Source organism: Elephas maximus, chromosome 15, assembly GCF_024166365.1.
Source record: "Elephas maximus indicus isolate mEleMax1 chromosome 15, mEleMax1 primary haplotype, whole genome shotgun sequence".
Taxonomy (NCBI): Eukaryota; Metazoa; Chordata; class Mammalia; order Proboscidea; family Elephantidae; genus Elephas; species Elephas maximus.
Window position 1 is genome coordinate 22275280 of NC_064833.1, and position 25752 is coordinate 22301031.

The following is a 25752-nucleotide window of genomic DNA, read 5'->3' on the forward strand; positions in this document are numbered from 1 at the left end:
TCTGTCCTGCAGGGTCACTATGGGTCAGAATCGACTCGACGGCAACAGGTTTGGTTTTGGTTTTACGGATCTATAAGTTGTATACCTATAAAAAGTTGAATTGGTAAACATTGTGTGATACATGTATTTATAACAATGACCAAAAAAAAAAAAAAAAGGAGAATAGCTGCTGAGGCTGCTTATGTACAACCAAAGACCTCATGGGATTTGGTTCCTTGGTTTGGAGGTTTAGACTCGTGGTTTCATGGGACATCCCAGTTAATTGGCCTAATAATGTGTTTAGTGCCTCTGTTCTACCTCCTAGTTCCTGGTGTAGTGTCTGGGGTCTTAAAAGCTTGCAGGTGGCCATCCAAGGTACAACAATTGGTCCCAATTCGCCTGGAATGAAAAAGGAAAGAGAGTCAGGAATAGGAGGAGTAAATGGCACGTGTGGCTTATTGCCTCCGTGAACAACAGCCTCCATTGTCATGAGACCAGAAGAACTGCATAGTGCCAGGCTACTGTTGCTGAACTTTTGATCAAAGATTCTATAGCAGAATCCTGATCAAAAGGGGGAAAATGCAGAACAGAAGTTCAAAATCTTACGGAATCCAGATTTTATGGAGCCATGGAGGCTTGATGAATCCCTCAAAACTATTGCCCCGAGATAATCTTTAAACCTTAAACCAAAAGTATCCCCTGAAATCTGCTTAAAACCAAACAGTAGTTTAGCTTAACTAGTCAAGAATGTCTGCCTTGAACATAGTACTGTTCTAAGATCTATCTATATGGAATCAAATTGACAACAGCAACTTGAAAAATTTGGGAACTAAGGGAGCACTGAGTTTATGTTAATGGAGAGGAACAACCCTGGAAAGGAGGGTGAGAATGGTTGCACAACTTGAAGAATCAATATCACTGAGTTGTACGTGTAGAAAGTTGAATTAGTGTACGTTTTTGCTGTGTATATTCTCAATAACAACAAAAAATAAATTATTAAAAAAAGAACCATACTGGTTTCTGGAGAATAAAAAGATGGGTCAGATACAGTCACTGCTGTCAAAGAAATTGTTATGAACAAGATAAACAATCACAGAGTAGCTTAGAATCATAATCACAGGCTAATAGCATTTCAGGAACTGAAGATCAGGCTCGGTGTATTTTTAGAAGCTCCGAGTCCCTATTTCTGAATAATAAATCAGAAAGTTGTCAGAGTCATTTAAATTTACCAAAACTACTTCACCTGGAATTGGAACAGAGCCTGAAAAGGGATCTCAAGATAAACTATGGTACATTCACCTGTCAGATTGCAGAGATTTGAACCCCAAAGATATTTAGTGAGTGCTAGCACTTATTTTTTTGGTGTGTTTGTAAATTCTGAGTCTTTTCTGGTCATCGGCGTTATAGTACATGTCAAGGACTCAAAGAAAATTCTTCCTTTTTCATGTGCTTACACATCTAGGAATCTGCTCTAAGGACTTAATCAGAGCTGCATATGATAAGATGCCTAAAATGATGCTATTGTAACGTTTTTATAATGGTATTTTTTTTAAAAACCTGTTATTCCGAATAGCCATACGATATGTATACATGTCATGAAATGTTTAAACTTTGTTTTTACATGACATTTAACATGGGATATTTTTATTAGTATAAAGCTTAAGTGGAAAAAAAAGCAGCTATAAATAATTGGAATTTTATAAAAATTTTATGAAAAGTATGCTTATTGATAAAGATGCTTTGTTTTTTAGAGTAATTGGACATTTACACATAAGATATGCTGTGCACTTAATACACTGCGCTTCTCAAGGCCGGCCACTTGTCTTTTTCTTCTTCATTCCCAGTACATAGCACAAGGACATATCTGAGTTTTTTGATTATTACTACAATTATTTCATTATGACGCTTTATGGATGTTTTTATACATGATTTTGGAATTTTCCTTTTTAAGTTGAGGTGGTAACATTGACATTCTACTTTGAATTTATTCTCACAAGATGTGTAGCATTCCCAAATAAGTTTTACTCTTAAAAGACTCCTGGTCTACATGGAATAAAATAAAAGCTGCACACAGTTCTAAAAGGTTAATGTTAAGAGTGCTAGAACACCAAATGATTCAACAAAGATTAGGGTTATGATCTGATCGAATAACCTAATCTCTCTTATTCTGCTTTATATTATTTATATAAATTTATAAGGACTTGTTAGGAGAAATAGTGTCTTAAAGTTATGTAACTGGCACACTTTTCTTTCTATTAAGTTGTCTATTCAAAATGCTAATTATCACATATTTATACTTCAGCTCACTCCTAGAAAGTAATCTCACAAAGCACCAAAGGAAATTTTTACTCCAGGTTATATCTAGAATACTCTGGAAAAGAGTGTGGCAATTTCCTGTAAAACTAAACATGAGCTTACTATACAACACAGCATTGCAGTCTTGGGCATTTATCCCAGAGAAATGAAAACTTATGTTCACGCAGAAACCCGTACGGAAAGGTTTGTAATAGCTTTATTCATAATGGTCAAAAACTAGAAACAAAACCAAACGTCCTTCAACTTTTTTTAAATTTGAAAAATTAATTTCTTTTCAGAATATCTCTTGATCAGACGGGGAGCTCTGAATTACATATATTTGGTGCATATTATATTTTAAGTATAAATTTTCCAATTAAAAATTTTTATATAGAAATATTTCTATTATTTATTATAACAGAGTTTAGACAGAAACAACTGTATTATACGCAGGGTTTCAGTCTTTTACAATAGTATTAGCTTCTGTGTTAATATGTAATTCAGTTAAAAGCAAATCTTTACTGATCAGTTTTATTTAGAGTCAGTAAAAAATGCTTCTAAGAATGTACTTGATGGAAATTTGGCATTTATAAAGGGAGGATACTTTTTCCAGATGAGATGTTCCTGCCTTAGAGATAAAAGTACATTATTTTTGTTTGATTTGTGGTATTCTGTCTAATTTCTCTTGGAAGATCCTTTTTGATCTCTACAAATGTTTTTTCGAGTGGCTGAAGATGATTTGTGCATATTTAAAGCTTGAAGAGCCATGGTGGCCGAAGGGTTAAGTGCTCGGCTGCTAACCAAAACGTCGGTAGTTCAAACCCACCAGCAGCTCTGCGGGAGAAAAGACCTGGAGATCTGCTCCTGTGATGATTAATCCAAAATCAAACCCAAACCAAACCAAACCCATTGCCATCGAGTTGATTCAGTTTCATAGCAACACTAGAGGACAGAGTAGTACTGTCCCACAGGGTTTCCAAAACTGTAAGCTTCACGGAAGCAGACGGCCACATCTTTCTCCCTCAAAGCCTTTGGCAGACGGCCACATCTTTCTCCCTCAAAGCCTTTGGTCTGTTTGAACCATGGACCTTTCAGTTAGCAGTTGAGTACTTAACCAGTGTCACCAGGGTATCCTCCCGTAAAGATTACAGCCAAGAAAATCCTACAGGGCAATTCTACCCTGTCCTTTAGGGTCTTTCTGAGGTAGAATCAACTCAGCTGTACAGAAGAACAAAAAAAGCGTGAACATTTTAAAAAATAAATTCAGCTTTAGTGGGATATTTAAAGATTCCATTATTCCTCCAAATAGATATCACAGAAAGAGCCTAAACTGGGTGTTAGGTACCTTGGTGTGTGAGCTTTGGCAAATCAATTAGTGGGCCTTGGCCGCTTCTACTGGAAGATGTGTGGATGAAAGCTACGCTGATTTCAGCATTCCTTGAGGCTGTATAGATAACTTCTCTCTCTGTATTTCCTCTATGGTTCGTTTACCCAGCTGCCTTAGCAGTCCCTCATGTGTCATTTTCAGGAACTTTAGTCACTTAACCAAATACTGTCAAACTATCCCTCCCAGCCCACCAACAACAACCTTCCCCGATCTTTCCATCACACTCTGTATTCCCTTTCACTCCAGCCCAGAAAACCTACCTGCTTTATCCTTTGTCCTTCACTCTTGTCCTATGTAGACTATGAACTTCTCTCTGCAGATTCTGCTGTTCCTACTCAAAGCTCTCCATAGAATCTTAAAATCTGTGGTTTCATACACTGTACTTACTTATAGTTCATATTTTTTTCAGCGACTTTTTTTAAATAATAAGCTTCTAGAATCTTCTGAAGTTTATTTTTCTGTTAATAGAATAAATAGACATATAATGCATGCTTCTGGTACTTGACATTGGCAGTTGAAATTTAACTTGTAAAATGTGGTTGGAAAAAAAACCTTGAATCAGTGGTTAAACATAAGATCATAGTGCTTTATTGTTCTCGAAATTTGAGAAGAATAATCAATTGTGATGTTTTACATTTGTTTTCAATTTACCTATGGTAAAACATACCTGTTTACATCCATATGCGTGTTGTTTTCATTTTCCTTTTTGTTTTTTTTTAAATTAACTTTTATTAAGCTTCAAGTGAACGTTTACAAATCCAATCAGTCTGTCACATATAAAAATGTATCCAGTATTTAAAGGTACTTAATATAAACATTTTTTAGTAATATAAACATTGATGAGAAGAGATACTAGGAATAATAGAAGTTTGCCTTCAAAAGATGTGTTGTCATTGTTGGCATCTTTATTTGGTTTTACCTTCCAGTGTGGAGATTTTCAGATGAGCAGCCAACTCTTTATATACTCGAATGTTGTATAAAAGACTAACAAAAATTTGTTCAAGGATTTTTGTGGTTGCACTGTGACTTGCTTTATATTTTTAATGTCTTGTTTAGATGTTGATAAGCTTTATAAATAACCAAGGCCACTTTTTCTTAAGGTCATGACTTCTCATATAAAATCCCTTCCTTCTTTCCACCCTCCTCCCTCCCTCCCTCCCTCCGTCTCTCTCTCTCTTTCTTTTTTCTTTTTAAATCTAGGTGACTGCGGGGATCATGTTGTCATAATGAACACAAGACACATTGCATTTTCTGGAAACAAATGGGAACAAAAAGTATACTCCTCACATACTGGGTAAGATAATGACATTTTCCAGGAGGATATCCAGTTTAAATGTATTACTTTAAGAATACTAATAATCTAATTTAAAAAGAAAAAATGTATTTTCAAAAATTATTTTCTCAACAGTACTTATTTAGTCATTTTTCTTGAGGACAAGATCCTGTCATATTTGTGTATCTGTCCCCAGCAGCCGGCATAATAGACATTCAGTAAGTGTTTATTGAAGTTATTTGAATTGAAAACTCTTAGCTAGCATTTAAAACAAATTTTCTCCTACTCCATTTAGGCTACCCCATGCTGGAGGAAGAAATGTAGTTATTTTTTCACCAGTAAGAAATCAACCAAGCATTGCATTACTGAAGTCATCCTGTACTCTGAATTTTTCATTAGCACTCTATCTTCCAGGATAAATTCCAGACTCTTGGCATACAGCGTAAATGTAGTGTGCTTTTAGAATTTGCCATCTCAGTGTTAAAAATAGATAACTTTTAGTGTAGGAGTAGTAAAGTAATTTTTTCCACGAGGAAAAAGCATACAGGAATAGAAACCTAGACAGGTGTTCCTTTGTCTGAAACAGAAATTCCACAAAATAAATAAAAGAATATCAGTTTAAAAATTATCCATTCTTTCTCAGCAAACTTCTAGATTTAATTCTTAAATTTTATTTCTAAAGTGTGGTTCCTTAAGTCACCTTTAAAATGTTTGTAAGTCTCCTTGAAAGACATTTATGAAGGAATCACATTTTAGATAATCTGAAGGTTTTTGCAGTATCCTCTGGCTTTTCAAGTTTTGTTCCCTTCCTCAAATTATTTGGGCTTTATTCATCTATTCAAGGTAGTAAAACCCTGTCTTTGTTTTAATTTTTCTTAGCACTTTCACAAACATGTTCTCAATTGATTCTCATAAAAGCCCTGTGAAGTAGATGGCACAGGTTATCTTTTTTCAGATGAGTATTTAGAAAGGAAGAATGAGTTGCCTAATATTATTCAGGAAGCCACTGACAAAACCTAGATTCTAGACCTGGATCTTGGGTATCCGAGTCACTAAAATGTGTCTAGTATTATCTCAAATCTTTTTTTTTCTTTTGAATCTCCAGTTTGTCCATTTTAGATATAATGTTTGATCTTAACACAATGAAATGTTTTATTACTTAGGGCCAACATGATCTTACATAGCTCTCAGTGGCCTTTTACCAACTGTTAAGAGCAAACAGTCACCTGTTTAGAGTATCAACTTGACTTTAGAACCAAGTGGTATACCAACATTTTGCCCAAATCTTATGCCTGACTCATGTAGGCCTTTTAAGTCAGATTTGGCAGGCAATGTGAAATATTCTAGCTTATTGCTCTTTCTTTTAATTTCAAGCAATAAAAAAGCTACCCCCCAAATAAGTGAATGAATAAATGATGAATAACTTAAAATTCAGATAGAAGTATAGTTACACAAAGAAAAATTTTAAGACATGAAACTTTTTATGAAACAATGGTTAGTGACCACTTCCAGGAGTATTTCAGTCTAAGTTAGTACATAATTTTTTAAAGTATTTAATGAACAGCAGAATTTCTAGAAACAATTATAATTTCATAATAAAATAATTTTATTATTATAAGAGAAATGTTCAGTTTAAGAATACTGTACCATAGTCCACTCTCAGTTTAATGTTTTTGCTTCTTGTAACAGCTACCCAGGTGGATTTAGACAAGTAACAGCTGCTCAACTTCACCAGAAGGATCCAGTGGCAGTAAGTCTATTGTATTTTTGATTATTTATCATCTGTAGAAAGACTGATTCAGATACTGTTTTTTTCAGTCTTCCTGTTCTTTTATTGTAGCTAGCATTCAGAGATATAAATTCTTCATCTTAGCTGTATCACACAAGTTTTAATAGATATGATTTGCTATTATCACTCAATTCTGTGTGTTTTCTAATTATTATTTATTTGCTCTGTGTTTTAATCCAAGAATTATGCCTTTCTTTTTAATTTGTTGACACCTGCATAATCACCTAGAATATGATTAAGCTTGCTTTGAAGATATATGTATATATATGGGTTTTTTTTTTTTTTTTTCTCAAATTTGCTGGTCAGTTTTGATAGTCTCCTGTCCCTTTGACATATTTCAATTCCCTCGTATATATTTAAGCTTATTAAACATAACTCTGTGGCCTTCGTGGGTCTGCAATTTATTATTTCTGCTCAAGATATTTGGTAAGCTCATAGCTTATATATCTTGGAATTTCATTTGTGGAAATTCTTTGAAGCCTATGTTAAAAGTGAATTCCTTCAGAAAAGATTTACTTAGCTTCTGGCAGGTGCATGGAGCTGTATCAACCTAAGATCACTTTAAACTATTCACTTACAGGGTTTTGATCTCCATAAGAAAGATGAGTTTTGGGTTCCAAAGCCTTGTGAGGTCAGGTTTATAGTTAGCAGACTTGGTGCTTTTTCTGTTACAGCAGCAATAGATAACACAGAAAGTTATTTCCTCACAGTTTGGGACGTTCTAAAGGCTCTCTTTCTGTCCGCTCTGAGGGTAGATCCTTGTCTCTCTTCAGCGTCTATTCCTAGGTTCACTGGCGATCGTGTGGCATGTATCTTCCCTCTGTTTGTGCTTGTTTGCTTGCTTAATCTGCTCTTTTATATCTCAAAAGAAGTTGATTTAAAACACACCTACACTAGTATTTCCTCATCAACATAACGAAGAAAACCCATGCCCAAATGAGATTACAGCTGCAGGTATGCCAAACCAAAAACCAAACCCATTGCGGTCAAGTCCAATTCAAATTTATAGTGACCCTATAGCACAGAGTAAAATGCTCCGTAGGGTTTCCAAGGCTATAATCTTTACAGAAGCAGACTGTTGCATCTTTCTCCTGCAGTGTGGCTGGTGGGTTCAAACTGCCAAGTGCTTAATCACTGTACCACCAGGGCTCCTTCATGACAGATGCAGGGGTTAGGATTTACAACACATGTTTTGGGGGAACACAATTCAGTCCATAAAACAGACCTATCAGGGAAGACTTGTTTTTTATTTCCCTACTCTACAATGTGAATGTTGCCTTTTGGAGAAGATTCCAGGTTTATTTGTGGGGTAGAGCGGGTTGACCCTGTCCCCAAAGCAGTGGCGCTTTAAAACCTTAGCAGTGTACTATCAGCAGTTCGAATCCACCAGGCACTCCTTGGAAACCCTGTGGCCCAGTTCTGTCTTGTCTTTTAAGGTTGCTATGAGTTGAAATCGACTTGATGGCAATGGGTCTCATGTCAAATGCCTGCCCTAGTTTGATCTTTTCCCTTTGGTGCTTTCTCATTTCTGGCCTCCAGTTGGTTCCATGATTTAAAAAAAAAAAAATTATTTAGAACATTTATTAACTTCTACTAATGTTTATCAATTATTTTATTATTTGAGTTCTCTACTAGAAGTTTCTAACACATATATAAGTTCTCAATATTGCTGAAAGTAAAGTCTCCTGTTGCCATTTTACCATGTTATTTATCTTTCCTTAGCTCTTGACAACCAAAACCAAACCTGTGGCCATCAAGCCTATTCTGATTCATAGTGATCCTTAGAACAAAGTAGAACAGCCCCATAAGGTTTATTTCCTAGGCCCTAGGAGATTAGACCGCAGGTCTTTTCTCCTGCAGAATGGCTGTGGGTTCAAACTGCCAACCTTTTGGTTAGCAGCTGACGATTGACCACTGCGCCACCAGGGCTCCTTTAGCTCAATACCAAACCCGTTTCTGTCAAGTAGATTCCAACTCATAGTGACGCTATACGACAGAGTAGAACTGCCCCATAGAGTTTCCAAGGAGCAGCTGGTGGATTTGAACTGCTGACCTTTTGGTTAGCAGCCATAGCACTTAAGTACTACACCACCAGGGTTTCCTAGCTCTTGATAGACCAGGCCTTTTAACTATACTCACAGGATAGGTAACAGTTTCCCCAGTGGGACTATTTAACTTTTTACATAAATACATTCACAAATGAGCAAGTATTAGACTGTGAAGACACTTTTTTTTCATAAAGTGGTGAAAAAAATGAGTATTGTCAGGACACAACCAATTGTTTGGTATACCACTGCTTAAAATTTTCTTGGTAAAGGAGAGGGAAATATTTTATTATGATAAAGCTTGACATACATTTAGAAGTTTCATGCTTTACTATTTATTTTTATTTTTTATATGTCATATCTGTTTTATAAAAACACGCTCAGAAATTGCTTCATAGGAGAATATTAAATGCACTGTTTCATAATTAGTATGTTTTTCAACTATTAAAGGTCAAATAAAGTATCCTATTTTGACTATTAAGGTATTTTGCATATAACGGTATTAAAAAGTTGTAATGTCTTCTGATAAGATGTACCATAACTGTTACAACAAATTATAGTTTTCCTTAATACCTTATATTTTTAAAAATATAAATATTAGTTCTATTTTACTCAAGTATGCTAAATGTGCACTGGGAGGCAGTATGGTTCAACTTTCTAGTGTTAAGAGTTTGGCACTAGATATTTGTTCACATTATTTCAGATGACTTTTTTATGAACAAAGATGTAAAGGTATTATAAAATGTTTGATAAGAACTTAGAAAATAGTTCATTCTTGAGTTCATTTGAATGATTACCACATGAAAAGATGGTAATTTTTTTTTAAGGTCTTAATGTGACTTTGTATTTTAGAACAGGATGGCTTCTTAGGGAAGGAGTCAGTTATCTTCCTTCCAGTTCACACACTGTTACATGGAGCGGCACATCTTTTGCCAGCAGACATAATTTGCTAAGCAGTGCTTGCTTATGTGGCTTTTGAGAGGATTTGTTTCCTAATGCAGCCTTCTGATTATCAGTACAGTCTTGGAATTTTATTTGTAAAAGATAATATATTTAAAATGTAAGCACTTTTTATTTTCATAATTACATACAACATGGTTAATTCTAATCTCACATAAATGTGTTGAGCCAGCGTTTCCCTTATAAACTTTATCTACTCTGTCATGTACTTCAGTTTCTTTAAGAGTTTTCTCCTTATATTTTTCTCCTAACATGGTTGCTTTTCCCCCCTCCTGCAGTTGGTAAAGTTATTCTGTGTGTAACCAATGGCACATGCCCTGCACTGTAGACTATACGAGGAAGATCTTTAGCATGGACTAGCCTTACCTGGTTCTGCCTTTGAGGAGCCCTGGTAGAGCTTGGCTTCAAACTGAGAGGTTGGCGGTTCAAACCCACCAGCCACTCTGCAGAAGAAAGATGTGGCAGTCTGCTTCCGTAAAGATTACAGCCTTGGAAACCCTATGAGACAGTTCTACTGTATCCTCTGGGTTCGTTACGAGTCAGAATCAACTCCATAGCAATGGGTTTCAGTTTTTTTTGGTTTGTTCTATCTTTCCCACTTTCTGAGTTCTTCAGAGCTTATGCTTAAGTCTACACAGCTACAATTGCTTATACGTGTTGTGTCACATTTATTTATTTTTGCATATATATATATATATATTTAGATGTCTTTTTTTCTCCCCTATTAGATCATAACCATTTCATGTTTTCCAGCTTTCCTTTGAGTATTGTAACGTGTTTTTTAATAGGACAGATTTTAAAAATATTAACTCTGTTACTTAAGTAAATACAACTAAATTTTAAGAAGGTGAAAAAACCAAATGCCGTGTAACTCTACTAATACAATTGCTGCTACAGTGATGTTCAGAGGATTTGATGACTTACTTGTTCAGAGAAGATGCTGAGCAGCCGTAACATGGTCAGTTTCTACTTAAGACTTTTTAAACCGTAATATCTAAATCAGTGTTTTTCAATAGAAATTTCTGTGATGATGGAAGTGTTCTACATCTACACTGTGTTAGCCACTGGCCACGTGGGGCTGTTGAGCGCTTGAAAAGTGGCTGGTGTGACTGAAGAACTGAAGTTTTCATTGTATTTAATTTTAACCATATAAATCTAAATTTTAAAAAATCTCCAGAAGATAAAAACTTTAACAAAACATAGAAAATAGAATATATATACTGTATGCCATTAGCTTTTATATGTAGTAAAGGTTTTATAGTCTGATTTGATTAGCAAATAACAAGCATTAAGAAATCCTTTTAGAGTGCCTCCCTTCTTACATATATTGTTTTAGTGGATTTAACTTCAATACACATCAAATTATACTCTTGGAATATGAGTACAAATGATAAAAAATGATTTAACTTTCCAAAAGCCTCTACCAGTACTTTTATGAAGAACTTGCAGTCTATTTATGTGTATACATTCTATACCAGGCGGACCCTTAGGAAACTGTGGAGCAAGGGTGACACTCTGTGGCCTTCTCTTGACAAACACATAAAATCACTTTGTTACCAATTGCCAATCTGACACAAAGGGTCCTTGTCTTTTCCGGAGTATGAATACACGGGAAAGACAGACTTTCATCTTCAGCAAGCTTTATTTTGCTTGAGTCAAGCAAAAGGAGTCAGCGGGGATCTAAGCCTCTCCAAAAGACTGACTTGAAAAGGGAAGCAAGGCTAGGGCTTATAGGGGTTCAGTGGAGACAATAATGAATATTTAGTGGGCCTCTTTGAAGGGGCAAGCACTTCTCAGAATGGCGGTGTATGCTATTTAGGTTGCCCGCACATCTGGAATCTAAGATAGGACCCACTGATATTCAAGACAGAGTCCTCTCGGCAGCCCTTGGCATCACTTTCTATGGGATATAGCGCAAGCGCACTTGACCTTCGGCACTACATCGCCATCTTCGGAGGGCTAAGGAAGGTCAAATGGCAGCCACACTCTGCTCCTCTCTGTGTGTGCATGTGGAGCCTGCAAAGGAGGGGACTAGAAAAACACTGCCCCCGTCCTGACTTCTGTTGACAGGGTGGGTTCCTGTTTACCCAGCTTCTAGATGGTAATCTTTTAAAAGCTCTTTTGTTCCACCAGCACAGTTAACCCTATCTGTCTCAATTTACCAACCTACAATGAGGATAACCTTAAAAGGGGAAAGGTAAATCATGGAAAGGGTAGTTTGCCATCTTGAGAATTGGTATGTAGGGAGAAGGGACTTCATCTTCTTGTAAGTTATGGAGAGAAACCTGTTGTGGGTGTAACTGCACGTACTATGTGTCTGGGAGTAAGACTGCCTGGTTTGAACTCCAGCACTACCACTTACTAAAAAAAAATACTAGATACGTGAAATTGGGAGAGTTCTTTAACCTTACTGTTCCCTCATCTGGGAGATGGGGTTAATTTTAATTACTACTTCACAGCATCACAAACAGGATAATAACTTACCACAGTACACAGTGTTTTCAATACATTTTAACCATTACCGTTGTTACACATTTGTGGCTTATAGAGTCCGTCTCATAACTGTGGTCAGGCGTATTATGTTGTCATGGATTGAATTGTGTCCCCGCAAAGTATCTGTCAACTTGGTTAGGCCATGATTCCCAGTATTGTGTGGTTGTCCCCATTTTGTGGTTGTGATTTTATGTTAAAGAGGATTAGGGTGGGATTGTAACACCCTTACTAAGGTCACATCCCTGATCCATTGTAAAGGCAGTTTCCCTGGGCTGTGATCTGCACCACCTTTTATCTTACAAGAGATAAAAGGAAAAGGAAGCAGAGAGGCAGGACCTCATACCACCAAGAAAGCAGCACCAGGAGCAGAGCGCATCCTTTGGACCTGAGGTTCCTACGTTGAGATGCTCCCAGACCAAGGGAAGACTGATGACAAGGACCTTCCTCCAGAGCCAACAGAGAAAGCCTTCCCCTCAAGCTGACACCCTGAATTTGGACTTCTGGCCTACTAGACTCTTAGAAAATAAACATCTGTTTGTTAAAGCCACCCACTTGTGGTATTTCTGTTATAGCAGCACTAGATGACTAAGGTACACATGAATTGGCAATCTGATCTCCCACTTGGAGAAAACAGGATTAAGTCCCAATCCCCGCTCCCCACACCCTGTACCACTGCCACCACCACCCAAGTCAGCTTGGACCACCATGTGATAAGAGTATTGTAGGCACGGGTTTGGATACAGCTTAGAGCATTTCTTCTGTTCCACCTACCTTCTGTGTAAATTGGCAGATAAACACAGGTTATTTTTCATCTCCTCCTTTTCTGTTTTTTTTTTTTCCCCCACTTTTAAAAAATAAACAATAAATGAAACAAAATGAGCCTAAAGAAAATAGTAATGTGCAAAGTGATAAAATTGCCTTTTCTGTTGCTGCCATAAATCTTCTTAGGTCTGAGTTTTGTGCCTTTTGTATTCATATGGAGTCTTAATCCACACGTTCTTACCACTGTTTCTAATTGTGTTTGCCTTCTTTATATCCCAAGTCACAGCTTTTTATTGAGTCCTATATGTATCCTTTTTAGATTGTTAAACTAGCTATTTATGGTATGCTGCCAAAAAACCTTCACAGAAGAACCATGATGCAAAGGCTGCATCTTTTTCCAGATGAAGTAAGTGTTGTTTGTCATTATAATGGTACATGTCCTAAATTTCAATTAAATACTTTCTTTTCTCTTTAAATAATTGGCATAGAGTTGCTTCATAACTCAACTTCTGAAATTTATTTTCAGTTTTTAAAGTGAGTGCACCATAATACTAATTATTCCTATTTTAAACCATAAAATGAGCCATCACTGGGCTAAAAGCCAAAAGTCTGGAAGTTCTACTTGTTATTTTGATTAACTGCTTTCTTTTGAACAAGGAACCATGATCAGATCCTCTGTTAAATTGAGAGTACTCGTTAATAGTTTCATCAACTATGAAAAACAGTATGAGTTAATCTACTTTTTATGTGGCCAGCTGCAGAACTTCTAGAATCATGGCCTAATAACTTAGCCTTGGGTTGTTGATTATTCCCCGTGATATAATTTTAACTATAGAACACTCATTCCTACTTCAGATTTATTCAGCTAAAAACAAAAAAAAAAAACTTGAAAAAAATTAAATATTTTTATTGATTACTGTTATACTGTTTTTAAATACTTATTTTTCCTCCTTAATAAAATATAATAAATCATCAGGAGCTCTGTAATAAAATGGTTGAGTCCACAATATGGAATCAGACTGCCTGGGGTTTGAATCCTTATCCCACCATTAGCTAGCTGTATGGCCATGGGCTAGTCACTATTATCTGTTTCCTCATCTGTGAAATGGACATAATAATAGTACCTACTTGATAAGATTGTTAGAAGGTTAAATGAGATAATATCTGTAGAGTGCTTAGAACAGGACTTGGGGCAATGAATATTGGTTGTTGTAGTTACCAAGATTTGAGTCTGGACAAGTCTATGAAAAGTGAGGCGGTTGATGAGTCAGAAGCCACGGGTGTACGTAGAGAATTAAAGTGGGAGTGAACATAGTGGTTTGCTAAGGAGTTAGAACTTTATCCTGAGAGGTTTTGAGCAGTGGTTTTTAAAAAAATCACAAGCCTTTTGAGGCCGTGATCTTTTTACTTACCATTACATACTCACCAGCTAGCAAAATTTGTGGTTCATAGAAGGAGCTCCGTAAATGTTGAATAAATGACTCAAAAATCTAACAGACTCATTTTTGAAAAATTTTTCTGGCAACAACGTAAAATATAAATTGAAAGGTAGTGACGTGGGAAGCAAGAGCACCAGTACATACACTAATCCAGGCGAAAAATCCTGAGAGTGAACCAAGGCAGTGCCTTTTTAACACTGAGTTACTAAAGAAGATACTCCTCTCGGGTGGATTCCCATTGATAGGAACCCTCTAGGACAGAGTTTAACTGCCCCATAGCATTTCCAAGGCTGTAAATCTTAATGGATGCAGATTGCCACATCCTCCTCCCACGAACGGCTGGTGGGTTTGAACCCAAACCGCTGACCTTTCTCTTAACAAACAGGAGAGTGCTTAACCACCACGCCACTAGGATTCCTTAAAGAATACATATAAGGAAGCTAAAAGCTAATTTTTTTTTTCTAATGTAGGATATTCCAGAAGATATTCTTAAAAATTTAGTAGAAGAGCTTCCTCAACCACGAAAAGTACCCAGACGTCTAGATGAATACACACAAGAAGAAATAGACGCTTTCCCAAGACTGTGGTCTCCGTAAGTTTTTTGTTTCTCCTTCCTTCTTTGTTTTTGTTTTAAGCTGAATTTGATATCCTCTGTTTCTTCAACAAAATTATGTGGTTCTTGGTGGTGGGAAGTGAGAACTCTTTTTTTAATTTTAATACTCTGCAGCTCCTACCTGCAAATAAATTCTAGATTTTAGAACAAAAAATCTTTAAGACCTTGTTAAGTAAGTGTAAAACCTTGTTAAGTGTAAGTGTTCAAAGCTGCCTATAATTTGTCAGATACTTTGGGATGACTTTACTTGGATTGATTATAGACTACTGGAATGATAAATGAATTGTCATTAACCTAAAACAGAGTGATTCTCAGCTTTCCAGATTTCGTCACCAAGCCAAGGATATCATCTAATGAAAGGTCATTAATTCTGGATACTAGTTGTCTTGATCCAAATAGAAAAATAATAAACAGCACTTTTTGCTCTCCTCCACAGTTTCCTCTACCTAAAATCTGTAAAGCTGCTTGGATTTTCCATGTTGTCTCCTGTCTAGATTTCCCAGGCTTCTTTGCATGACATCTTTGCAAGGCTCTCCATCACCTGGCTCCTCCCTAGTTCTTCAGCCTGATTGCCTCCCACTGCCCTGCACTGTCCTACTGATAGCATACTGTTTAAGACTAGTCCTCTTTTAATACAATTTAACTCTTTCTTGCCTTTGTTCTGCTATTCTTGTTGTTATTGTATGCTATCAATTCCTACTTATAATGACCCTATATGACAGAGCAGATTGCCAGGTCTTTTCTTCTGCGGAGCAGCTGGTAGGTTCGACGACGTTTCAGTTAGCAGCTAAGCAATTAACCATTGCACCACCAGGGCTTCTGTTCCGCTATTACTTCCATCTCATCTTATCCTCTTCTCCAGGGTAACCCTTACTCATTCTTTAGACATTAATTCAGATGTCATCTCCTTTAAGAAGTCTTGCCTGAACATTAACACTAGACTAAACGCCTACCATATGCAGACATAGCACCTGCTACATAACTCTGTGATTACCATATTAAGCTCCTCAAGAGCAAGGGCTACATGGTGGTCATCATTGCACTCCCAGTACATAGAACAGTACCTCATATGATGTTAGGCACCACAGCTTACAGCAAAACAAAACACTGCCCAGTCCTGTACTGTCCTCACAATCGTTATGTTTGAGCCCATTGTTGCAGCCACTGTGTCAGTCCATGTCATTGAGGGTCTTCTTCTTTTTCACTGACCCTCTACTTTACCAAGCATGATGTCCTTCTCCAGGAAGTGGTCCTTCCTGATAACATGTCCAAAGTATGTGAGATAAAGTCTCACCATCCTGACTTCTAAGGAACATTCTAACTGTATTTCTGCCAAGGCAGATTTGTTCATTCTTCTGGCAATCCATGGTATATTCAGTATTCTTCACCAACACCATAATTCAGAGGTATCAATTCTTCAGTCTTCCTTGTTCATTTTCCAGCTTTCACATGCATATGAGGCAATTGAAAAAAAAATGGCTTGGTCAGGCACACCTTAGTCCTGAAACTGACACATTTGCTTTTGGAGGTCTTTTATAGATTTGCCCAGTGCAATATGTCATTTGATTTCTTGACCATTGCTTACGTGAGCCTTGGTTGTGGATCCAAGTAAGATGAAATCTTTGACAACTCAAATCTTTTCTCCATTTATCATGATGTTGCTTATTGGTCCAGTTGTGAGAATTTTTGTTGTCTTTATGTTGTGGTTTAATCCACACTGAAGGCTATAGTCTTTGATCTTTATCAGTAAGTGCTTCAAGTTCCTTCACTTTTGGCAAGTAGAGTTGTGTCATCTGCATATCGCAGATTGTCAATGAGTCATCTTCCTATCCTGGTGCCACGTTCTTCTTCATACGGTCCAGCTTCTCAAATTATTTGTTCAGCATACAAAATGAATAAGCATAGTGGAAGGATAGACCTTAACGCACAGCTTTCCTAATTTTAAACCACGTAGTATCCCCTTTTTCTGTTTGAATGACTGCCTCTTGGTCTGTGTACAGGTTCCACATAAGCACAATTAAGTGTTCTAGAATTCCCATTTTTCACAATGTTATCCATAATTTGTTATGATCTACACAGTTGAATGCTTTTGCATAGTCAACGAAGTAAAGTATTATAATGAAATGTGCAAAGACTGGAGTTAGAAAACCAAAAGGGAAGATACATTTGGCATTTCTGAAGCTGAAAGAACTGAAGAAAAAATTCAAGCCTTGAGCTGCAATATCGAAGGATTCTACGGGCAAAATACTGAACAGCGCAGGAAGCATCAAAAGAAGAGGGAAGGAATACACAGAGTCACTGTACCTCTCATAGTAGGCCCTCAGAAATATCTACAGAATTTACATAAGTGTAGAGACAGGCTACATCCTTGTTCCTTGATCCTACACAAGGCAGATGATCTTCCCAAAGATACTGTTCTCGATCCATTTTCCCCTTTATATTTGCAGCACAGCAATGTATGTACATGTAAATACTCAAATAGTACAGAAGACTTATGTAACAGGAAAAAAAAACCAATAGTTCTCTGCCCCATTCCTAAGCCCTAAGTCTACTTCTGAAGGGCAATACTTTGTTAATATTTTTAATTTTTCTGGTAGATTCCCAACTCTAAGGAACATGTTCATACTGCTAGTTCCTGGTTTATCAATAGCAGACATTGACTTCCTACACTGAAAGGTGGGAATTTACACTAAAGGTAAATTTAGCTTGCTCACACTTGATCACCCTCACATCTTTACTTCCCTCTAGTTTTTATGTTTATTCTTTCAGTTTTCCTATTTATATCTTTGTACTTTTGTTGTAGCAGCATCCCATTTTTACAAAAGTCAATTACCAAAAGAACTTCCTTTAGCATTTCTAGTAGTGCAGTTCTGCTACTAACAATTTTTCTTTTATTTGAAAATGGCTTTATTTTTACATCATTCTTGAAAGATACTTGCAGTGAATATAGAATTCTGGGTTACAGTATTTTTAAGGAGACTTTTGGAGAAAGTTAGAGCCTCTTGATGCCTTTTTGAGTTACTGCTACTCTGGGGATGGGTTTTCCTGCCCTTTCTCTTCATATAAAATTTCCGTATGGCAGGAGTATGTGTTAGACCCCAGCCTGTCCTTTTTGCTCTATTAAAGTTGTGATCTTTCCTCACAAGCGGCCACGTAACTTACGTTGACTTGTGTTCCCAAAGTAATATTGTAGGTATACACTTACTGAAATTTAAGGATAATCTCGTGGAATAGGTGTACTAGTCATTTAACATAAGTCAGCTGACGTTTTATTCTCCCTGCACGTCAGAGCAGACATCAGATCCAGTCAGTCTTTGTTACTGGGGGTACTTGGGACCAGGAAGGATGGATTTTGGATTAATCAGACACTTGTTGTCTAAGAAATAGGTGATTTTTTTTTAATTCAGGTTGTCCAATAAACTTTCTGCAAAGATGAAGAAGTTCTGTATCTGTGCTGATGCAGTAACCACTGACCACATGTGGCTGTGGAAGCATTTGTGCTATTGCTAGTATGACTAAGGAAGTGAAATTTGAATTTGAATTAACTTACATTTCAGTAGTCTCATTGCTAGTGAGTATCTTATCGGACCATGCCATTTTAGTTGTTTGCCTTTTCATAAAGTTCTAAAGAAGTTCATAAAGACCAAAGAAGAATTGATGCTTTTAAATTATGGCATTGGTGAAGAATATTGAATATACCATGGACTGCCAGAAGAATGAGCAAGTCTGCCTCGGAATAAGTATAGCCAGAGTGCTCCTTGGAAGCAAAGATGGCCAGACTTCATCTCACATACTTTGGACATGTTATCAGGAGGGACCAGTCCCTGGAGAAGGACATCATGCTTGGTAAGGAAGAGGGTCAACAAAAAAGAGAAAAGACCCTTAACAAGATGGACTGACACAGTGGCCGCAACAGTGAGCTCAAGCATAACAACGATGGTGAGGATGACGCAGGACCGGGCACTGTTTTGTTCTGTTGTACATACATAGGGTCGCTATGAGTTGGAACCAACTCAACAGCACTTAACAAGAACAACAATATTAAGTATTATATACATTGGAATTGGAGTTAGAATATGTGACATACCATGCAGTTCAATCAGTTGAAAATGGCATTTCTTGCTACTGATAGATTGGCCTTTATAAGAGAAATCTCCTTTTGGAGGAGGAACTTAAAATATGTTTTTGTTCCAGCCAGCATAGCTAAGCCGAGAATATCATCTTCCTTTGGAATGTACTAACTGGGATTTATTTAAAGACAGAGCTGATGGTGACTCTGCAGAGACTCGACTGAAACAGATGTACCTGGATTGCACCATAGATAGACACAAAAATAGCTTACTTTCGTTTTTGTTTCCCTAGCAATAAAACTTAAATATGTTTATAATATTAAAATGTACACTTTGTAACTGGAGCTATTATTAAATTTGTCTAAATGTAAGTTTATTAGCTTTCAATGAGAGGCTACAGGCTTTTGAACAATAGTAACAATTGTCAAACTGAACTTTGAACTTAGTAGGTGGTTAACAAAATTGTTTTAATATTAAATACTATCAGTGTCAGGACTTCACTTATCTTAAATCTGATACAAAAGTTATATTCTTACTGTCAGGCATAATATCAGAATGCATTAGATTTTCTTTTACTAGTTTTTAGTTGGCAAAATTTTAAATATATATTTTTAAGACAATGTAAAATACCTTTCAAAGAGAAGCAATAAACATTATATTCATGAGAAAATTATAAATATATTTTTTAAAGCTCAATTACTAGAATCCATTTTCCCAAATGAGTAGTATTGCCTACACATCTTCTTCAATTAGTGGATATACCTCGTGTGTTATTATTTTTATATCTCATTGATACATAAATTGTATGAGACTGTTATGAGGTTTTATGTTTCTTGACGGTACAAAGTAGATGGGTGTTTGCCATGTAGAAACAGTAATTGTAAAGTTTACACTTAGAATTCATTTCTCTTTTTTCTTTAAAGGAAAAAGGAAACAGCACTCTCCATTCTTCACAATTCAGCTGCCAGGGATTGTAGCTTTCAAATCATCAATTTATTTTAATACTATCAATAATTACTTCCATGATTATTACAGTTTTGCCAGCACATTACAAAACAATAGTAATCACTGAAAACATAAAATGTTCTCACTCTAATGAAAATTTTCATTATGATAAGCTAAAAATAAAAGTTGATAATTTTACACTTTTTTTTAAATTTTCATCTTTACAAAACTCTGTTGGAGAGTTTTTCTTAGGAAAAGCTAGGTGTTTGGAAAATTTCAATTTGAATTACTTTGCGTTATCCAGAGTGATGTAGCACTCATGAAACAAGGCCAAAAAAAATGTCTATTTTTTGCTTCTCACTTGTTAACTTAGTAGTGCATTATTTTAAGCAGAACCTTTGCTTTTGTAGTGAAACTGAAGTGTGGGAAGTTTCAGCATCAATGAATGCTTGGTAACGGCTGTTTATAATGAAAACCTGCATTCTTGGTGTTTAATGCTCATCACAGAGTGCAGAGTGTGCTGTTAGAAGTATGTCGCAGAGGAGAGAGGGCGGTAAGGATGAAGGTGAGGAGACAGGAGGACAACGATGATTGTCCTTGGAATTGTCTTTCCTGAAAGTGGGAATAGATTTAAGATGCTTCATAGGTAATCCATCTACCTCCTAACAGGAAAATCGGGTTCCAGAGGCTGGGAATACTAGCACTGGAGAAGGAACTTGGTGAGCATCATGTCCAGCCCAGAGCTCTACAAGAGGGCAAGAATTTAAGCAATTGTAGCGCACGGATGCAGAAGTTGCTAATCCTAAAAAATCTACACATTTTCAGTTTTAGTAGATTATTGAAAAAAATATGTTTTTATCTGTGCCTTTTAAATACGTTGCTTTAGATCAGAGAGTTAATTAAAGATAGTAGAGAAGGATTTTTACCTTTTTGAGTCCCATAAGGACCTGGGATCTAGACATCTTCAAAATTTTCCATATTTTGTGCTCATCTAGTCATGTGGCATTTTCCCACAAGATTTAACTTAATTTGCCGCTCTCCGATCAGAAGTTAATAGCTGGACTTGGGGAACAAGGTTACTTTCCAACTTTCCCACTCATTTAAACCAGCTCAGCGTTGGCTTAAACCATAGACACCTCAATATTTCCAGCGCTGAGTTTTGCTCAAATTAGTCATTCTAAACTGTACTGTTCTTTTGGAGATGAACAAATCAGGACTGGTTGTTAAAATAAAAGGCAATCTCTCTATTTAACAACCAAAACCAAATTATTTACAGTCTTAGCCAGTATAGATAACTTAAAGTGCTCATTGAATACAACAGCAATTTCTGTTCATTTTGATTTAAAAAATAAATAATTGATTTAAAACATTTCAAACAATCTTAAGAATTTAGTTTTTCAAAAAGGACTGATGAGGAGGTGGTACAGTACCTAGAGATGTGAGTATAAAGTCGCCTTCACTCTGCCTCACTCACCTGCATGTCATGTTTAATTCAGGAAATATGCAGTGTCACCAGATTTCCTCAAATGGCTTATTCTAAATAATCCCATCCATACCATGGATAGAATTGATACAACTTAATTGAACTGAGCTTTTATTTTTAAGATTAACTCACTGTCCAGAATTTATTTTTAGTCTTTTAAATGTCCTGTTGGAGTAAACACTATATTAGGAAATATTATTCAAGAGTGGAAAAAAGGTAAGACCTATGGAAGAATAAAATATTTTTAAGATTTATTACAATTATATACAATTTCATGGATTTATGACTTTAATTGGAATGCTTTTCTTCTTAGAAAGTAAATTATCCTAATGGGACAAATAATACAAATGTCTCTACTTGAGCTGTGGCATAAACTGTGTGCTTTTTTGTTTGTTTCATTTTATTCACAAACCAAATGTATTTTCCCACCATTTTACAAAGAAAACTAAAATCTCCAAAAAGCTTTTTCCTGAAATCAAAAGTTAAATTCTTTTATAGAACTAGCTCCATATTCAAGTAATACTTCTTAAAACTATACTGTTTGAGGCCATTTTCTGCATGTGATATTATTTGTGAAATAGATAGTTACTACTGAATATTTAATAACTATGAAAGTTTAGCAGAATTTAGAAAATGAAATAACGTCTTATGCTGGCCGATTCTGTGAAGGTTCGTTAATCTCCCAGGTTTTTCCTAAGCACATATATGAAAGCTTAAAATTTTTCGCTTTCAATTCCCAGGTCAAAATGTGTGTGCGTGTGTGTGTGCACGTGTGCATGTCCCTGTCCCTATTAGAAAATGTGTTCCCCAAAGACAAGGACTTTGTCGTGCTCACTGCTGCATTCCTGGTGTCCACAGCAGGACTGAGACTCAGGAAATATTGTTGAATGCTTGATTGAACAGATGAATGGAATCAGTTTTTCCATAAAAGTGAAATTGACTTTTGATGCATAAATTGTGGTAAATTCATATTTTGGTCTTTGCAGCTAATTTGAAGTTTGCTTAATAACGATAGTTAAAATAGGAACTTTTCTTAACCTTGTGTGCTTTAGTGCAACTCTGATATATTCAGTTTTTGTTACTTTGAAACAAACTTGGGCTTTATTAGCCCTATTGCCTTTAGGTCTGTATCCACGTTTAGTTACATGGCAGATTACACCCTTCACACACATTTCCAGTTGTACTTCTAAATGTCGCTATAAGATGGTACTGTCATTTCATTTGTGTTTAATGAACTAACCTTTGGTGTGGAAATAACTAGACGATGACGAAACACATTTAATTTCATTGAGTAGAATTGCAGAGACTTCTTGTGGGACATTAACTTAGTACACACTTCTTTCTGGTCACATCACCACCAACCCTTTTGTAATTATATGAACCAGCTGGACAAGAGAATAAACTGTTTCCTCAGAAGCACTGTTGTCTCTCGACTAGGAGCTGCTTTAACTGTATTGAGTCACGTACCAAAGGTTCAGAGGGTACACTTTGGAGCCACTTTCAGCCTGTCATACGTCACTTCCAAATACGGATGCAGTTTTTATGTATGGACAGATATTTCACACACCGAGTAGCAGAAGTCTGCAGTTTCTCTTCATATGAATTCTTGCCGAGGCTGATAAGGTGAAGCATATTTGGCTGCTTTCCCAGATCAGTGCCTGTGTTCCTCAGAGTTAAATAATCGGCAATTTAAAACTGTCACGTAGTTCATTTTCTCAGCCACTGTTGGTCGTCCCAACTGGGCTCTCTGGTATTCTGTGAATATTCAGTTTCAGTAAACACACTGTAAATGTAGAAAGGGTCTAGATAAGTTGCTTCTGGGAAAGCAGAGTTCATCTACTTTTTAAGGAAACTCAAACTATCAAATATTTTTACGGCTGTTTCAGAAATACCCAGTTTATTTGTTACTAACTTGTTTCAGAAAATTTCATATGAGCCTAGTACCTACAAATGTACTATTTAAAAGATAACAAGAAACTTTATTTTTTTTTTTGCATTTTATACTTTCCTTTTCTTCACTTTATTGTTATGCTGTAATAGCTCCTTGAAAATTTTTTGTTTTATTACTGGAAGTAAATTTCAAGAGTGGTTAATCCAATGGGTATATAAACAAGAAAAAGGCCAGTTATATATATGTGTGTAAAAAATATATAAAAGGACTGGTATTTACACATTTTATTTTTTATATGTATCATAATGGAAATTAAATTTAGCATATGATAAAATAATGTAAATTAGAAAACTGCACATTGAGAATTTGCCTTTATAAGCTGAAACCATATCTTTGTATGAATTTTAAACTCTTTTAAAGATCACACTAATCCTTTCTATGAGAAGAGTTTTATAAAACCGTGCTTAAAAATATAACAAAGAAGTTAAATTCAACTTAACGAAGTTACGAGATCTTTTCTTGCGTAGGCACATTTATACCCTCAGAGGATTTGGGAAATTGTCACTTTACTGTTCCACTTTGTGGTAATTTGGCTTCAGTGTTTTTAACCAGAAACTTAGATACAGTGTTTGTAGATACTACTCGGGGAAAAGTTTCTTTGCTTTTAAATTATAAAATTAATCTTCCTTCATCAGGCATTGAAACAGCAGTTCATGACAAAATCAATGTTGATTTTGTTTTTCAGACCTGGAGATTACCGGCTGTAAGAGGACAAAAATTGCTGAAAACAGCAAGAAGATGGTTGAAATTTCTTCCTAATGAGTTTCTCCTAACCAGCAGGACGGAGCGAAACAGCTGCTGCATTTTGACAAGTAACCTGTTACAGGTGATGACAGTTGCGGGGAAAGATCAGAAAGAGATAGTCCTTCAGCAGGAAATTGCAATAAAGATTATTTTATAGAATTGTTTTATTATGTAATCTGATTTGAATGTTAATAAATGATAAAAATAAAATTTCTTACTTGGTTAATTGTTCAGTGTTGCCTTTAACGCAGACAACAGACTCGTTGCAGTTACAGTTGCCATCAAGTGCCCGTCAGTGCAGATTTCCGCAAGTTCTGGATCACTGTTCTTGCATCCTGAGAGGAGAACACCTGACCTTTACTTTTCCTTTCAGTGGTCCTTGGATCTGATCTCCCACCTACCCAGTTTCTTCTTTCCAGCTTAGTAGGGGAAGGTTTGCCAAGAGGTATTTACAAACTTGTGTCACCTTTTTCTGTGCCCCATCTAGCCTCCTTGACACTGGAATAACAAAATAATGCTGGTCTACTCCCTGAAAGAAAGCAGAGCTTCAAGTTAACATCCCAGTGTTATCTGCTTTCCCGAGAACTGGGTTAAAGATAACAACTTCTAGTCTAAGAGAGCACTTTGTGTCATTCAGTCTCATTTGGAGCCATACAAACAGCTGCTTTATGAGAGAAGGCAATTCATAAAGCTAGGTTTCTAGTTTAAGCTGGTTCAGAGGAAAGAAAGAAGAAAAGGACAATAAGCCACAGCCATCCACCTCTGATGGTTCATTTCATTCAACACAATCTTCTGCCTGTTCCTTATAGCTCCAAAGCCACAACCCTTCACTACAAACACCTCCCGGCCAACTACATGTCTTGTCAAGATAAGGTTCTGTGTTTAGTCTTCATTTACTAGGAATTCATTATGTTTAAAATTATGGTGTTTTGTTTTTTTTTTTAACTGTATTATAAGACTATACAAGTTAATAGCTTTCTGCAACAATTCCATTTTCCCCATTAGCCCAGTTATTTTTGGACTGCAGAATTCCATTAAGCAAGGACTTTAGGATTGCGTATGCCATGTTATAGGAGAAATGACTACTAGCTGCATTTATGGGTTCAGCACGTCTTCCTGCCAGTCTGGCTTCTCTTCCAGAGTGCTAGCAGAGGCCACACTCCCCCAGGCCCAGCAGATTGTCCACATGGGAGATACTGTACAGTAAGTCTGGTGGCATCCCTTGTCATGCCCAAGTCAGAGTAGGGAGCACCTCACCGGTGTCTCCCGAATGGCCAGAGCCTCCCCTCATCTCTAGGCATGAAGGATCTTGGGGTCATCGGGACCTAGCATCTGGGCCACAATACTAGGTTCTAAAGTAGATCTTGGCGCAGACTGTCGACCTTTCCTACGCTAATGTTTACTCTAATTTAACAGGATGAATTATGATGCTGTCTGGCATCCTGTTTAGTGATCGCAAGACTGAAACTATGATTGGTGGGACTGACACATAATTTCTCATCTTTGAGACACAAAAGCTAGACT

The 25752-nt window shown here is 36.5% G+C and overlaps 1 protein-coding gene across 1 annotated transcript in view; it reads left to right on the forward strand.

The window, feature by feature from the left end:
- MRPL13 (mitochondrial ribosomal protein L13) overlaps positions 1-24447 on the forward strand; it is a 32941-nt gene extending 8494 nt beyond the window's left edge. The window contains exons 3-7 of the mRNA XM_049854035.1: positions 4862-4955; positions 6624-6684; positions 13303-13389; positions 14893-15014; positions 24170-24447. Of these exons, the coding sequence (XP_049709992.1) occupies positions 4862-4955; positions 6624-6684; positions 13303-13389; positions 14893-15014; positions 24170-24191 (386 nt within the window). The 3' untranslated portion in view covers positions 24192-24447. The remainder of the gene's footprint in view (positions 1-4861; positions 4956-6623; positions 6685-13302; positions 13390-14892; positions 15015-24169) is intronic.
- Positions 24448-25752: the final 1305 nt, after the last annotated feature.